Source organism: Phyllostomus discolor, chromosome 2 (genome assembly GCF_004126475.2).
Source record: "Phyllostomus discolor isolate MPI-MPIP mPhyDis1 chromosome 2, mPhyDis1.pri.v3, whole genome shotgun sequence".
NCBI lineage: Eukaryota > Metazoa > Chordata > Mammalia > Chiroptera > Phyllostomidae > Phyllostomus > Phyllostomus discolor.
Window position 1 is genome coordinate 105430053 of NC_040904.2, and position 16575 is coordinate 105446627.

Genomic DNA, 16575 nt, shown 5'->3' on the forward strand with positions numbered 1-16575 from the left:
ATTTGACTGTCTTGATTGTGTTTGTCATGGGAGAGACTAAACTTGTGGTTTGTGATTTTTGTGTGGTCTGTGTGCCTTGAGTGTGATTTATCTGGGGAGTAATTGATGATTCTTGAGGTGAGGTGGTGGTAGAGAGTGGTGCTAACAGTCTTGTTGGGCCTACTGTTACATATTGTTGAGATGTGTGTCTACTTGGTATGGATGAAGAAGATGCAGATTTGACTGTTTTGGTGGTTTGGGTCACTCTGGAGCTTGTGCTTCTGGCAGGAGTATCTGCAGTTGTCCCTGGGCCTTGTGACCAGTGAGTCTGGGAAAGTGCTATGGTTGTTTCCTGAAGAGATATGCTCAGATAGGGGTATGTAGTCAGATCTCCCCATTCATCTATTGTTAAGATTTTAGAAGTAACCCAGGAAACTGTGCTAGCTGTAGAAGTAGATATGTTTTCTGTGACCACTATAGTGGCAGCTATTGGTGTTGACAACACTTCTTTTTGTGACTGAGTGACATGACTATCAATGGATGAAGAAGTTAGGGTTGTTGTTTCACTGGGAGTGAATGTTTCATGAGAAATATCTGTAAAGTATAAGTTGCTTTTATGTGGCCATACCATTGTCTTTGTGCCTTTGTTCTGGTGGGTGTGGAGCTGAAGAACTGATAGAGAGTGGTATTGATGGTACATCTGACTCCCATGTTGTAGAAACTTTAGAAGTGAATGGAAGAAAACTTCTAGATTCAGATAGTGATGTCTCCCTGGTATTACCTACCATGGTGTATTTTGAGATTGGTGCTGTCAGCATTTCAGATGTTGGCAGAGCTGTTGCTGACACCGAAAGAAGATGAAGGAGTTGTTTCACCAGAAGAGGAGGTTGCCAGAGAAATGCTCCCAGACAGAGTATGTTCACTTGGTAAAAAGAAAGGAGTTGATGTGCTCACTACTGTGATTTCACTGACTTCAGGTTCCACAGTGGTTTCCATGACCTCAGTCTGGTAGTTCTGAGAAGATGCGGGTGTGTCCTGAGTAAATGTACTGAAGGAGGAAGTTTTGGGTTGTCCCTCTAGTCCAGTTGTCACTGATACTGCTAAGGTGACTGTACTAATACTTTTACTTTCAGGTAGTGGCATGCCCATTTTGTTTCTTAGAGAAGTATAAGTTGAAATTGCCACTGTTCAAATATCTGATAATGTCAGAGATGAATGCTGACACTGAAAACAAATAAAGTGCTTGTTTGATCAATGATGACTCTCTCCTGAGAAATGCCTTCTGTAAGTGTGTTCACTTGTGGAAAATAAAGGAGTGCTAACTGCTGAGATACCACTGGTTGGAGATCGCCTGTTGATCCCCATTCTGAGTCTGACGGTCATGAAAAGATGCTGATGTGTACAGACTAGAGGCACTGAAAGAGGATGCTGTTGCTAGTTCAGTTACAGCAGTGTTCACTGAGACGACTGAGGTGACTGGAGTGGAAGCTGTAGCTACAGAGAGTGATGTGCCCTCTGTTTTGCCAAAACTGGTGTGTGCTGAGGCTGGTGTTCCCACCATTAGAGAAGTTGTCAGTGGTGTGTGGCTGACATGAGAATGGGATGCAGTGATCTTCTCATCTGAATTGAATGACACCTGAGTAACATGTTTCCACTAGATGAAGAAGAAGAGGCTCAAGTGTTCATATCTGGGATGATACTGATTTGTGATTCTTTGGTGGGCTCATTGTGCTCATGGTGGGGGATCTGCAACAATGTAGCTGCGTCCTGAGCAGAAGTGCTGAAAGATGGTGCTGCTGGGTTTCCATCTACTTCAGTTGTCTCTGACACTGCTAGGGTGACTGAACTAGATGTCATAGTAAAAAGACAGTGACATAGCCTCTGTTTTCCCAAAACACATGTGTGCTGAGTTTGAGACTTTCATCATTTCAGATATATGAGATATGTGTGGCTGACACTAAAATGGGAGGAAGATGTTGTCTCACCTGAATAGGAGGTCCCCTGAGTAACAGGTAAAGTAACATTGTTTCCGCTGGGTGAGGATGAAGGGGCTATTGTGCTGACTCCTGTCACCATACTGGTGTCCCCTTTCTTAGAGGTCTCTCTGCTCTCAGTGAAGTGGCTCTGTGAAGAAGCTGGGGTATCCTGAGTGGAGGTGCTGAAAGAGGATGCTGTTGTGTTTCCATTTCCCTCAGTTGTCTGTGAGACTGCTGTGGTGACTGCGGTAGGAGTTGTAGCTCCAGACAGTGAACTGTCCTCTGTTTTCCCAAGACCAGTGGATGTTGAAGGGGGGGCTGTGGTCATTTGTGATGTTGACAGATATGTGTGGCTGACACTAGGGTTGGGTGAAGTGGTGGTCGCAGCTGAATAGGGTGTCTCCTGAGGACCATGTGAAGTAATGATGGTTCCACTCGGTGAGGATGAAGGAGCTGATGTGCTCACTCCTGGGACGGTGCTGGCTTCTGCTTTCTGGGAGGTCTCTCTGCTCTCAGTGAAGTGGCTCTGTGAAGAAGCTGGTGTATCCTGAGTGGAGGTGCTGAAAGAGGATGCTGTTGTGTTTCCATTTCCCTCAGTTGTCTGTGAGACTGCTGTGGTGACTGCGGTAGGGGTTGTAGCTCCAGACAGTGAACTGTCCTCTGTTTTCCCAAGAGCAGTGGATGTTGAAGGGGGGGCTGTGGTCATTTGTGATGTTGACAGATATGTGTGGCTGACACTAGGGTTGGGTGAAGTGGTGGTCGCAGCTGAATAGGGTGTCTCCTGAGGACCATGTGAAGTAATGATGGTTCCACTCGGTGAGGATGAAGGAGCTGATGTGCTCACTCCTGGGACGGTGCTGGTTTCTGCTTTCTGGGAGGTCTCTCTGCTCTCAGTGAAGTGGCTCTGTGAAGAAGCTGGTGTATCCTGAGTGGAGGTGCTGAAAGAGGATGCTGTTGTGTTTCCATTTCCCTCAGTTGTCTGTGAGACTGCTGTGGTGACTGCGGTAGGAGTTGTAGCTCCAGACAGTGAACTGTCCTCTGTTTTCCCAAGAGCAGTGGATGTTGAAGGGGGGGCTGTGGTCATTTGTGATGTTGACAGATATGTGTGGCTGACACTAGGGTTGGGTGAAGTGGTGGTCGCAGCTGAATAGGGTGTCTCCTGAGCACCATGGGAATTGGCAATGGTTCCACTCGGTGAGGATGAAGGAGCTGATGTGCTCACTCCTGGGACGGTGCTGGTTTCTGCTTTCTGGGAGGTCTCTCTGCTCTCAGTGAAGTGGCTCTGTGAAGAAGCTGGTGTATCCTGAGTGGAGGTGCTGAAAGAGGATGCTGTTGTGTTTCCATTTCCCTCAGTTGTCTGTGAGACTGCTGTGGTGACTGCGGTAGGAGTTGTAGCTCCAGACAGTGAACTGTCCTCTGTTTTCCCAAGAGCAGTGGATGTTGAAGGGGGGGCTGTGGTCATTTGTGATGTTGACAGATATGTGTGGCTGACACTAGGGTTGGGTGAAGTGGTGGTCGCAGCTGAATAGGGTGTCTCCTGAGCACCATGGGAATTGGCAATGGTTCCACTCGGTGAGGATGAAGGAGCTGATGTGCTCACTCCTGGGACGGTGCTGGTTTCTGCTTTCTGGGAGGTCTCTCTGCTCTCAGTGAAGTGGCTCTGTGAAGAAGCTGGTGTATCCTGAGTGGAGGTGCTGAAAGAGGATGCTGTTGTGTTTCCATTTCCCTCAGTTGTCTGTGAGACTGCTGTGGTGACTGCGGTAGGAGTTGTAGCTCCAGACAGTGAACTGTCCTCTGTTTTCCCAAGAGCAGTGGATGTTGAAGGGGGGGCTGTGGTCATTTGTGATGTTGACAGATATGTGTGGCTGACACTAGGGTTGGGTGAAGTGGTGGTCGCAGCTGAATAGGGTGTCTCCTGAGGACCATGTGAAGTAATGATGGTTCCACTCGGTGAGGATGAAGGAGCTGATGTGCTCACTCCTGGGACGGTGCTGGTTTCTGCTTTCTGGGAGGTCTCTCTGCTCTCAGTGAAGTGGCTCTGTGAAGAAGCTGGTGTATCCTGAGTGGAGGTGCTGAAAGAGGATGCTGTTGTGTTTCCATTTCCCTCAGTTGTCTGTGAGACTGCTGTGGTGACTGCGGTAGGAGTTGTAGCTCCAGACAGTGAACTGTCCTCTGTTTTCCCAAGAGCAGTGGATGTTGAAGGGGGGGCTGTGGTCATTTGTGATGTTGACAGATATGTGTGGCTGACACTAGGGTTGGGTGAAGTGGTGGTCGCAGCTGAATAGGGTGTCTCCTGAGCACCATGGGAATTGGCAATGGTTCCACTCGGTGAGGATGAAGGAGCTGATGTGCTCACTCCTGGGACGGTGCTGGTTTCTGCTTTCTGGGAGGTCTCTCTGCTCTCAGTGAAGTAGCTCTGTGAAGAAGCTGGTGTATCCTGAGTGGAGGTGCTGAAAGAGGATGCTGTTGTGTTTCCATTTCCCTCAGTTGTCTGTGAGACTGCTGTGGTGACTGCGGTAGGAGTTGTAGCTCCAGACAGTGAACTGTCCTCTGTTTTCCCAAGAGCAGTGGATGTTGAAGGGGGGGCTGTGGTCATTTGTGATGTTGACAGATATGTGTGGCTGACACTAGGGTTGGGTGAAGTGGTGGTCGCAGCTGAATAGGGTGTCTCCTGAGGACCATGTGAAGTAATGATGGTTCCACTCGGTGAGGATGAAGGAGCTGATGTGCTCACTCCTGGGACGGTGCTGGTTTCTGCTTTCTGGGAGGTCTCTCTGCTCTCAGTGAAGTGGCTCTGTGAAGAAGCTGGTGTATCCTGAGTGGAGGTGCTGAAAGAGGATGCTGTTGTGTTTCCATTTCCCTCAGTTGTCTGTGAGACTGCTGTGGTGACTGCGGTAGGAGTTGTAGCTCCAGACAGTGAACTGTCCTCTGTTTTCCCAAGAGCAGTGGATGTTGAAGGGGGGGCTGTGGTCATTTGTGATGTTGACAGATATGTGTGGCTGACACTAGGGTTGGGTGAAGTGGTGGTCGCAGCTGAATAGGGTGTCTCCTGAGCACCATGGGAATTGGCAATGGTTCCACTCGGTGAGGATGAAGGAGCTGATGTGCTCACTCCTGGGACGGTGCTGGTTTCTGCTTTCTGGGAGGTCTCTCTGCTCTCAGTGAAGTGGCTCTGTGAAGAAGCTGGTGTATCCTGAGTGGAGGTGCTGAAAGAGGATGCTGTTGTGTTTCCATTTCCCTCAGTTGTCTGTGAGACTGCTGTGGTGACTGCGGTAGGAGTTGTAGCTCCAGACAGTGAACTGTCCTCTGTTTTCCCAAGAGCAGTGGATGTTGAAGGGGGGGCTGTGGTCATTTGTGATGTTGACAGATATGTGTGGCTGACACTAGGGTTGGGTGAAGTGGTGGTCGCAGCTGAATAGGGTGTCTCCTGAGCACCATGGGAATTGGCAATGGTTCCACTCGGTGAGGATGAAGGAGCTGATGTGCTCACTCCTGGGACGGTGCTGGTTTCTGCTTTCTGGGAGGTCTCTCTGCTCTCAGTGAAGTGGCTCTGTGAAGAAGCTGGTGTATCCTGAGTGGAGGTGCTGAAAGAGGATGCTGTTGTGTTTCCATTTCCCTCAGTTGTCTGTGAGACTGCTGTGGTGACTGCGGTAGGAGTTGTAGCTCCAGACAGTGAACTGTCCTCTGTTTTCCAAGAGCAGTGGATGTTGAAGGGGGGGCTGTGGTCATTTGTGATGTTGACAGATATGTGTGGCTGACACTAGGGTTGGGTGAAGTGGTGGTCGCAGCTGAATAGGGTGTCTCCTGAGCACCATGGGAATTGGCAATGGTTCCACTCGGTGAGGATGAAGGAGCTGATGTGCTCACTCCTGGGACGGTGCTGGTTTCTGCTTTCTGGGAGGTCTCTCTGCTCTCAGTGAAGTGGCTCTGTGAAGAAGCTGGTGTATCCTGAGTGGAGGTGCTGAAAGAGGATGCTGTTGTGTTTCCATTTCCCTCAGTTGTCTGTGAGACTGCTGTGGTGACTGCGGTAGGAGTTGTAGCTCCAGACAGTGAACTGTCCTCTGTTTTCCCAAGAGCAGTGGATGTTGAAGGGGGGGCTGTGGTCATTTGTGATGTTGACAGATATGTGTGGCTGACACTAGGGTTGGGTGAAGTGGTGGTCGCAGCTGAATAGGGTGTCTCCTGAGCACCATGGGAATTGGCAATGGTTCCACTCGGTGAGGATGAAGGAGCTGATGTGCTCACTCCTGGGACGGTGCTGGTTTCTGCTTTCTGGGAGGTCTCTCTGCTCTCAGTGAAGTGGCTCTGTGAAGAAGCTGGTGTATCCTGAGTGGAGGTGCTGAAAGAGGATGCTGTTGTGTTTCCATTTCCCTCAGTTGTCTGTGAGACTGCTGTGGTGACTGCGGTAGGAGTTGTAGCTCCAGACAGTGAACTGTCCTCTGTTTTCCCAAGAGCAGTGGATGTTGAAGGGGGGGCTGTGGTCATTTGTGATGTTGACAGATATGTGTGGCTGACACTAGGGTTGGGTGAAGTGGTGGTCGCAGCTGAATAGGGTGTCTCCTGAGGACCATGTGAAGTAATGATGGTTCCACTCGGTGAGGATGAAGGAGCTGATGTGCTCACTCCTGGGACGGTGCTGGTTTCTGCTTTCTGGGAGGTCTCTCTGCTCTCAGTGAAGTGGCTCTGTGAAGAAGCTGGTGTATCCTGAGTGGAGGTGCTGAAAGAGGATGCTGTTGTGTTTCCATTTCCCTCAGTTGTCTGTGAGACTGCTGTGGTGACTGCGGTAGGAGTTGTAGCTCCAGACAGTGAACTGTCCTCTGTTTTCCCAAGAGCAGTGGATGTTGAAGGGGGGGCTGTGGTCATTTGTGATGTTGACAGATATGTGTGGCTGACACTAGGGTTGGGTGAAGTGGTGGTCGCAGCTGAATAGGGTGTCTCCTGAGCACCATGGGAATTGGCAATGGTTCCACTCGGTGAGGATGAAGGAGCTGATGTGCTCACTCCTGGGACGGTGCTGGTTTCTGCTTTCTGGGAGGTCTCTCTGCTCTCAGTGAAGTGGCTCTGTGAAGAAGCTGGTGTATCCTGAGTGGAGGTGCTGAAAGAGGATGCTGTTGTGTTTCCATTTCCCTCAGTTGTCTGTGAGACTGCTGTGGTGACTGCGGTAGGAGTTGTAGCTCCAGACAGTGAACTGTCCTCTGTTTTCCCAAGAGCAGTGGATGTTGAAGGGGGGGCTGTGGTCATTTGTGATGTTGACAGATATGTGTGGCTGACACTAGGGTTGGGTGAAGTGGTGGTCGCAGCTGAATAGGGTGTCTCCTGAGGACCATGTGAAGTAATGATGGTTCCACTCGGTGAGGATGAAGGAGCTGATGTGCTCACTCCTGGGACGGTGCTGGTTTCTGCTTTCTGGGAGGTCTCTCTGCTCTCAGTGAAGTGGCTCTGTGAAGAAGCTGGTGTATCCTGAGTGGAGGTGCTGAAAGAGGATGCTGTTGTGTTTCCATTTCCCTCAGTTGTCTGTGAGACTGCTGTGGTGACTGCGGTAGGAGTTGTAGCTCCAGACAGTGAACTGTCCTCTGTTTTCCCAAGAGCAGTGGATGTTGAAGGGGGGGCTGTGGTCATTTGTGATGTTGACAGATATGTGTGGCTGACACTAGGGTTGGGTGAAGTGGTGGTCGCAGCTGAATAGGGTGTCTCCTGAGCACCATGGGAATTGGCAATGGTTCCACTCGGTGAGGATGAAGGAGCTGATGTGCTCACTCCTGGGACGGTGCTGGTTTCTGCTTTCTGGGAGGTCTCTCTGCTCTCAGTGAAGTGGCTCTGTGAAGAAGCTGGTGTATCCTGAGTGGAGGTGCTGAAAGAGGATGCTGTTGTGTTTCCATTTCCCTCAGTTGTCTGTGAGACTGCTGTGGTGACTGCGGTAGGAGTTGTAGCTCCAGACAGTGAACTGTCCTCTGTTTTCCCAAGAGCAGTGGATGTTGAAGGGGGGGCTGTGGTCATTTGTGATGTTGACAGATATGTGTGGCTGACACTAGGGTTGGGTGAAGTGGTGGTCGCAGCTGAATAGGGTGTCTCCTGAGGACCATGTGAAGTAATGATGGTTCCACTCGGTGAGGATGAAGGAGCTGATGTGCTCACTCCTGGGACGGTGCTGGTTTCTGCTTTCTGGGAGGTCTCTCTGCTCTCAGTGAAGTGGCTCTGTGAAGAAGCTGGTGTATCCTGAGTGGAGGTGCTGAAAGAGGATGCTGTTGTGTTTCCATTTCCCTCAGTTGTCTGTGAGACTGCTGTGGTGACTGCGGTAGGAGTTGTAGCTCCAGACAGTGAACTGTCCTCTGTTTTCCCAAGAGCAGTGGATGTTGAAGGGGGGGCTGTGGTCATTTGTGATGTTGACAGATATGTGTGGCTGACACTAGGGTTGGGTGAAGTGGTGGTCGCAGCTGAATAGGGTGTCTCCTGAGGACCATGTGAAGTAATGATGGTTCCACTCGGTGAGGATGAAGGAGCTGATGTGCTCACTCCTGGGACGGTGCTGGTTTCTGCTTTCTGGGAGGTCTCTCTGCTCTCAGTGAAGTGGCTCTGTGAAGAAGCTGGTGTATCCTGAGTGGAGGTGCTGAAAGAGGATGCTGTTGTGTTTCCATTTCCCTCAGTTGTCTGTGAGACTGCTGTGGTGACTGCGGTAGGAGTTGTAGCTCCAGACAGTGAACTGTCCTCTGTTTTCCCAAGAGCAGTGGATGTTGAAGGGGGGGGCTGTGGTCATTTGTGATGTTGACAGATATGTGTGGCTGACACTAGGGTTGGGTGAAGTGGTGGTCGCAGCTGAATAGGGTGTCTCCTGAGCACCATGGGAATTGGCAATGGTTCCACTCGGTGAGGATGAAGGAGCTGATGTGCTCACTCCTGGGACGGTGCTGGTTTCTGCTTTCTGGGAGGTCTCTCTGCTCTCAGTGAAGTGGCTCTGTGAAGAAGCTGGTGTATCCTGAGTGGAGGTGCTGAAAGAGGATGCTGTTGTGTTTCCATTTCCCTCAGTTGTCTGTGAGACTGCTGTGGTGACTGCGGTAGGAGTTGTAGCTCCAGACAGTGAACTGTCCTCTGTTTTCCCAAGAGCAGTGGATGTTGAAGGGGGGGCTGTGGTCATTTGTGATGTTGACAGATATGTGTGGCTGACACTAGGGTTGGGTGAAGTGGTGGTCGCAGCTGAATAGGGTGTCTCCTGAGCACCATGGGAATTGGCAATGGTTCCACTCGGTGAGGATGAAGGAGCTGATGTGCTCACTCCTGGGACGGTGCTGGTTTCTGCTTTCTGGGAGGTCTCTCTGCTCTCAGTGAAGTGGCTCTGTGAAGAAGCTGGTGTATCCTGAGTGGAGGTGCTGAAAGAGGATGCTGTTGTGTTTCCATTTCCCTCAGTTGTCTGTGAGACTGCTGTGGTGACTGCGGTAGGAGTTGTAGCTCCAGACAGTGAACTGTCCTCTGTTTTCCCAAGAGCAGTGGATGTTGAAGGGGGGGCTGTGGTCATTTGTGATGTTGACAGATATGTGTGGCTGACACTAGGGTTGGGTGAAGTGGTGGTCGCAGCTGAATAGGGTGTCTCCTGAGCACCATGGGAATTGGCAATGGTTCCACTCGGTGAGGATGAAGGAGCTGATGTGCTCACTCCTGGGACGGTGCTGGTTTCTGCTTTCTGGGAGGTCTCTCTGCTCTCAGTGAAGTGGCTCTGTGAAGAAGCTGGTGTATCCTGAGTGGAGGTGCTGAAAGAGGATGCTGTTGTGTTTCCATTTCCCTCAGTTGTCTGTGAGACTGCTGTGGTGACTGCGGTAGGAGTTGTAGCTCCAGACAGTGAACTGTCCTCTGTTTTCCCAAGAGCAGTGGATGTTGAAGGGGGGGCTGTGGTCATTTGTGATGTTGACAGATATGTGTGGCTGACACTAGGGTTGGGTGAAGTGGTGGTCGCAGCTGAATAGGGTGTCTCCTGAGCACCATGGGAATTGGCAATGGTTCCACTCGGTGAGGATGAAGGAGCTGATGTGCTCACTCCTGGGACGGTGCTGGTTTCTGCTTTCTGGGAGGTCTCTCTGCTCTCAGTGAAGTGGCTCTGTGAAGAAGCTGGTGTATCCTGAGTGGAGGTGCTGAAAGAGGATGCTGTTGTGTTTCCATTTCCCTCAGTTGTCTGTGAGACTGCTGTGGTGACTGCGGTAGGAGTTGTAGCTCCAGACAGTGAACTGTCCTCTGTTTTCCCAAGAGCAGTGGATGTTGAAGGGGGGGCTGTGGTCATTTGTGATGTTGACAGATATGTGTGGCTGACACTAGGGTTGGGTGAAGTGGTGGTCGCAGCTGAATAGGGTGTCTCCTGAGGACCATGTGAAGTAATGATGGTTCCACTCGGTGAGGATGAAGGAGCTGATGTGCTCACTCCTGGGACGGTGCTGGTTTCTGCTTTCTGGGAGGTCTCTCTGCTCTCAGTGAAGTGGCTCTGTGAAGAAGCTGGTGTATCCTGAGTGGAGGTGCTGAAAGAGGATGCTGTTGTGTTTCCATTTCCCTCAGTTGTCTGTGAGACTGCTGTGGTGACTGCGGTAGGAGTTGTAGCTCCAGACAGTGAACTGTCCTCTGTTTTCCCAAGAGCAGTGGATGTTGAAGGGGGGGGCTGTGGTCATTTGTGATGTTGACAGATATGTGTGGCTGACACTAGGGTTGGGTGAAGTGGTGGTCGCAGCTGAATAGGGTGTCTCCTGAGCACCATGGGAATTGGCAATGGTTCCACTCGGTGAGGATGAAGGAGCTGATGTGCTCACTCCTGGGACGGTGCTGGTTTCTGCTTTCTGGGAGGTCTCTCTGCTCTCAGTGAAGTGGCTCTGTGAAGAAGCTGGTGTATCCTGAGTGGAGGTGCTGAAAGAGGATGCTGTTGTGTTTCCATTTCCCTCAGTTGTCTGTGAGACTGCTGTGGTGACTGCGGTAGGAGTTGTAGCTCCAGACAGTGAACTGTCCTCTGTTTCCCAAGAGCAGTGGATGTTGAAGGGGGGGCTGTGGTCATTTGTGATGTTGACAGATATGTGTGGCTGACACTAGGGTTGGGTGAAGTGGTGGTCGCAGCTGAATAGGGTGTCTCCTGAGGACCATGTGAAGTAATGATGGTTCCACTCGGTGAGGATGAAGGAGCTGATGTGCTCACTCCTGGGACGGTGCTGGTTTCTGCTTTCTGGGAGGTCTCTCTGCTCTCAGTGAAGTGGCTCTGTGAAGAAGCTGGTGTATCCTGAGTGGAGGTGCTGAAAGAGGATGCTGTTGTGTTTCCATTTCCCTCAGTTGTCTGTGAGACTGCTGTGGTGACTGCGGTAGGAGTTGTAGCTCCAGACAGTGAACTGTCCTCTGTTTTCCCAAGAGCAGTGGATGTTGAAGGGGGGGCTGTGGTCATTTGTGATGTTGACAGATATGTGTGGCTGACACTAGGGTTGGGTGAAGTGGTGGTCGCAGCTGAATAGGGTGTCTCCTGAGCACCATGGGAATTGGCAATGGTTCCACTCGGTGAGGATGAAGGAGCTGATGTGCTCACTCCTGGGACGGTGCTGGTTTCTGCTTTCTGGGAGGTCTCTCTGCTCTCAGTGAAGTGGCTCTGTGAAGAAGCTGGTGTATCCTGAGTGGAGGTGCTGAAAGAGGATGCTGTTGTGTTTCCATTTCCCTCAGTTGTCTGTGAGACTGCTGTGGTGACTGCGGTAGGAGTTGTAGCTCCAGACAGTGAACTGTCCTCTGTTTTCCCAAGAGCAGTGGATGTTGAAGGGGGGGCTGTGGTCATTTGTGATGTTGACAGATATGTGTGGCTGACACTAGGGTTGGGTGAAGTGGTGGTCGCAGCTGAATAGGGTGTCTCCTGAGCACCATGGGAATTGGCAATGGTTCCACTCGGTGAGGATGAAGGAGCTGATGTGCTCACTCCTGGGACGGTGCTGGTTTCTGCTTTCTGGGAGGTCTCTCTGCTCTCAGTGAAGTGGCTCTGTGAAGAAGCTGGTGTATCCTGAGTGGAGGTGCTGAAAGAGGATGCTGTTGTGTTTCCATTTCCCTCAGTTGTCTGTGAGACTGCTGTGGTGACTGCGGTAGGAGTTGTAGCTCCAGACAGTGAACTGTCCTCTGTTTTCCCAAGAGCAGTGGATGTTGAAGGGGGGGCTGTGGTCATTTGTGATGTTGACAGATATGTGTGGCTGACACTAGGGTTGGGTGAAGTGGTGGTCGCAGCTGAATAGGGTGTCTCCTGAGCACCATGGGAATTGGCAATGGTTCCACTCGGTGAGGATGAAGGAGCTGATGTGCTCACTCCTGGGACGGTGCTGGTTTCTGCTTTCTGGGAGGTCTCTCTGCTCTCAGTGAAGTGGCTCTGTGAAGAAGCTGGTGTATCCTGAGTGGAGGTGCTGAAAGAGGATGCTGTTGTGTTTCCATTTCCCTCAGTTGTCTGTGAGACTGCTGTGGTGACTGCGGTAGGAGTTGTAGCTCCAGACAGTGAACTGTCCTCTGTTTTCCCAAGAGCAGTGGATGTTGAAGGGGGGGCTGTGGTCATTTGTGATGTTGACAGATATGTGTGGCTGACACTAGGGTTGGGTGAAGTGGTGGTCGCAGCTGAATAGGGTGTCTCCTGAGCACCATGGGAATTGGCAATGGTTCCACTCGGTGAGGATGAAGGAGCTGATGTGCTCACTCCTGGGACGGTGCTGGTTTCTGCTTTCTGGGAGGTCTCTCTGCTCTCAGTGAAGTGGCTCTGTGAAGAAGCTGGTGTATCCTGAGTGGAGGTGCTGAAAGAGGATGCTGTTGTGTTTCCATTTCCCTCAGTTGTCTGTGAGACTGCTGTGGTGACTGCGGTAGGAGTTGTAGCTCCAGACAGTGAACTGTCCTCTCTTTTCCCAAGAGCAGTGGATGTTGAAGGGGGGGCTGTGGTCATTTGTGATGTTGACAGATATGTGTGGCTGACACTAGGGTTGGGTGAAGTGGTGGTCGCAGCTGAATAGGGTGTCTCCTGAGCACCATGGGAATTGGCAATGGTTCCACTCGGTGAGGATGAAGGAGCTGATGTGCTCACTCCTGGGACGGTGCTGGTTTCTGCTTTCTGGGAGGTCTCTCTGCTCTCAGTGAAGTGGCTCTGTGAAGAAGCCGTGAGGAAACTCTCTGATTTGTTTTCATTGGTGTCTGTTGAGGTAGGTGCATTGGACAAATATGCTGTGACTGCAGTTATATTGGTCACACTAAAAGGAGATGTGTGGTGAGGAACATTCCTTGTAGTTTGAGGTGTTGAGTTGCCATTTCCTTTAAATTAGGAGATAAAGACACATGAGACATTACTTTTGTGTAACTGGGTAGTTTATGACTCAATTATTTTGCCCCTTAATCATTCTTTATTGTTTTGCTCCAGATTGTATGGATGTAAGGATTCAGCTATTTAACCAAAGCTAATATTTCTAGTAACAAAAGTGGGAGCTAATCATAAGTAATTTTGCAGTGAATATTTTTGCAGTAAGTTTTTGTCTGCATTACCAATTATTTTAGAAGGATAATAACGAAAACATTTTTAGAGTATCTCCTAATTTTCCCATATAAGGCATTAATAGCCAAGAGCATATGCTTCAGTCTCAGAATGGTGTTTAAATTATAATACACATGTATTTCATGTGATCAAGAAAATTAAAAACATTTTACATATCATCTACACACATTTCTTTAATACTATAATGGGGACAAGCAGCTTTCTCTCTCTCTCTCTTTCCATAGAGATTTTTCGTTCTTATCTTTATTCCACTTTCTATTTCTGCCAGGTTTTTTTTTTGTTTGTCTTGTCATATCATTCCCCAAAATCTTCCAGTTTTTACTTCTATTGATAATCTTGTGACATTTTGTCCTTAATTTCTCTCTACTATTGCACTTGCAATGCCCTGAAACTTTTTAGAGTATTAGGACCTTCTCTGAACACAGAGAGGGGGGATGTGGTGAACTGTATATTTCAATGCCCAGCATACCAAAATACATGCATTTTTTATAGTACATATGAACAATTTGTAGTGTCATAATCAACTTTGTTTTCAATTTAAAGCATTTTGGGGTGTACCCAATAATACAAGAAATTTATAAGGACTCAAATTAAAGTGAATCAGTTTTCTCTGGAATAATGTGGGGTTTCTTTGAGGGGCATATACCTTGTCTGACATTAAGATATGTAGTTATTTTTATTTCTTTTTACTTCCCCTGTGGACTTTCTCTGTGGTAGTCCCTCTACCTACAATCCAGAACTTTCCTTTCCTATGTCATTTTTTCTTTTTATTAAGAGTAAATTCTATTTACTTTTCAGAATCATTTGAGGAACTTATGTCAGGACCATCTGCTTTTTACAAACCTCAGCAAGGTTACAATTTCTCAGGACACCACCACCTAGCAATTTTCAGCAAAACCATGAATAGGTGATATGCAGAACCGACAGAGCCGGTGGCCCAAGCTACTTTTAGAATCCCACAAAACCGTTTTTACGTTCATTTCTTTCACAATCAGAAGGAAAAAAAATAGCGTAATAATAATGAACATGTAATAATGAATCCAGCCTTGATTGCATTGTCTTTAGTCCAACACAATCATAAAACATAATTTAAATTTTTTTTTTTACCAAAGAAAGGGGCCTAAAAAAGCAAAAGTACCTAGGTTCCATGGAAGGCATTGTGTAGCCCTCTTGCCAGATCGCCTAAACAGGAGTTTGGACACATTAATAAAGATACAGATATACAAACATCAAATCATTACATTGTACATTTGAAACTAGTATAACATTAAGTGTCAATTATAGCTCAATTAAAAAAGACTTAACAGTATAAGTTCACTGACCACAATCTAATTGTTTTATATTTCACATTAGTTTGTGTACTTTGTTTTGATTTTCCCCAAAACTATATTTACCTTCTGAAAAGGTTTATTTAAAACCAGAGCCAATTTTTTGACTCACCCCTTATGTCAATGCTAAAGTTTCCCCCTTACAGTTATTGAAATATAGCAATGAATCCAGTTTTAAGAAATTTGTAATATGTGGTTCTTTACTAAAAACTTTTTTCTGCTTGTCAAGAGATATTCTCTCAAGAGTTATGAACATCAAGCCATGGCTGATGTAGCTCAGTAGATTGAGTGCGGGCCTGTGAACAAAGGGGTCACTGGTTCAATTCCCACTTGGGGTACATGCTGGGTTGAGGGCCAGGTCCCCTGTGGGGGCTGTGTGATAGGCAACCACACATTGATGTTTCTTTCCCTCTCTCCCTCCCTTTTCCACTCTCTAGAAATAAATGAACAAAATCTTTTAAAATTAAAAAAAATAATTATGAACATCAAGGCTAAGACACTGCTCCTTTTTTTTTTTTGAAGACAGCTTTTTTTCTGAAAGGTTTAAAAATACTTAAATGGAAGAGGGAGATTTTTCATAATTAGTCAAATTCAAATATTCAGAACATTAATAAGGTTAATATTTAGTAGAAACTGCTTCTCTGGTGTTTGAAGGTTCTGGTGCATACATTTAGGACTCAAAAGTAAACTTGTCAACTACATACTCTAATTTTTTTAATATCCTATAATGTGACCCTGGCCAGGTAGCTAGTTAGTGGAGCATCATCCTGTACACCAAAAGATTGGGTTCAACCTCCCATCTGGGGTGTGTGTGGGAGGCAACTGATGGATGTTCCTCTCTCACATAGATGTTTGTCTGTCTCTCTCTCTTTCTCTCCCCCACTCTACTTTCTCTCTCTATAAAAAAAAAAATCACGGGCTGGGAACCAAAGTGTCCCAGGTTCGATTCCCAGCCAGGGTACAATCCTGGGTTGCAGGCCATAACCCCCAGCAACCGCACATTGATGTTTCTCTCTCTCTCTCTTTCTCCCTCCCTTCCCTCTCTAAAAAAAATAAATGAATAAAATCTTTTTAAAAAATCAGTGAAAACATACATTTGGGGGAGAATTAAAAATAACAATGATGATAATAAAAAATAAAAATCTGCTCTAGGTGCAAAGTTTAGACATGCCTGGAGGAAAGCCTAAAGGAAAAATTCTGCAATAAAGACTAAGAGGTGGAAAATTCAAAAAGAAATATGCTCCTTTGTGTTCATTGCAGCATTATTTATAGTAGCCAATATATGGAAGCAACCTAAGTGTCCATTGATAGATGACTGGATAAACAAAATGGCATGTATATATAATGGACTATCACTCAGCCATAAAAAGAATGAAATCTTACTATTTGTGACAACATGGGTAGACCTAGAAGGTATTATGCTAAGTGAAATAAATCAGAGAAAGACAAATACCATATGATTTCAATCATATGTGGAATCTAAGAAACAAAATAAATGAACAAACAGAAACAGACTCATAGATACAGACAACAAACTGATGGTCGCCAGGAGGGAGGGGGTTGGTAGGGTGGGTCAAAAAGGTGAAGGAATTATAAAGTACAAACTGGCAGTTACAAAATAGTCACAGGAAAGTAAAGTACAGCATAGGGAATATAGTCAATAATATTGTAAGTATGTATGGTGTCAGGTGGGTACTAGAATTATCTGGGGGATCACTTCCTAAGTTATATAAATGTCTAACCACTATGCTGTACACCTGAAACTAATATAATATTGAAT

General features: G+C 47.7%; 1 protein-coding gene across 4 annotated transcripts in view; it reads right to left on the minus strand.

Annotated features, from left to right (window-relative positions):
- The window catches only part of MUC4 (mucin 4, cell surface associated), a 73295-nt gene that overhangs the window by 27312 nt on the left and 29408 nt on the right, over positions 1–16575 (minus strand). The window contains exons 1-2 of one of the 4 annotated variants that reach the window (XM_028504950.2): positions 3744–4770; positions 1965–2993 (exon numbers count right to left, since the gene is read on the minus strand). The exons of 1 other annotated variant lie outside the window; for it this stretch is intronic. In XM_028504950.2, the coding sequence (XP_028360751.2) occupies positions 1965–2993; positions 3744–4551 (1837 nt within the window). In that variant the 5' untranslated portion in view covers positions 4552–4770. Of the gene's footprint in view, positions 1–1964; positions 3637–3743; positions 4771–16575 lie in introns of those variants that run through there. 2 more of the 4 variants (XM_036018250.1, XM_036018251.1) reach the window with 2 other exon arrangements.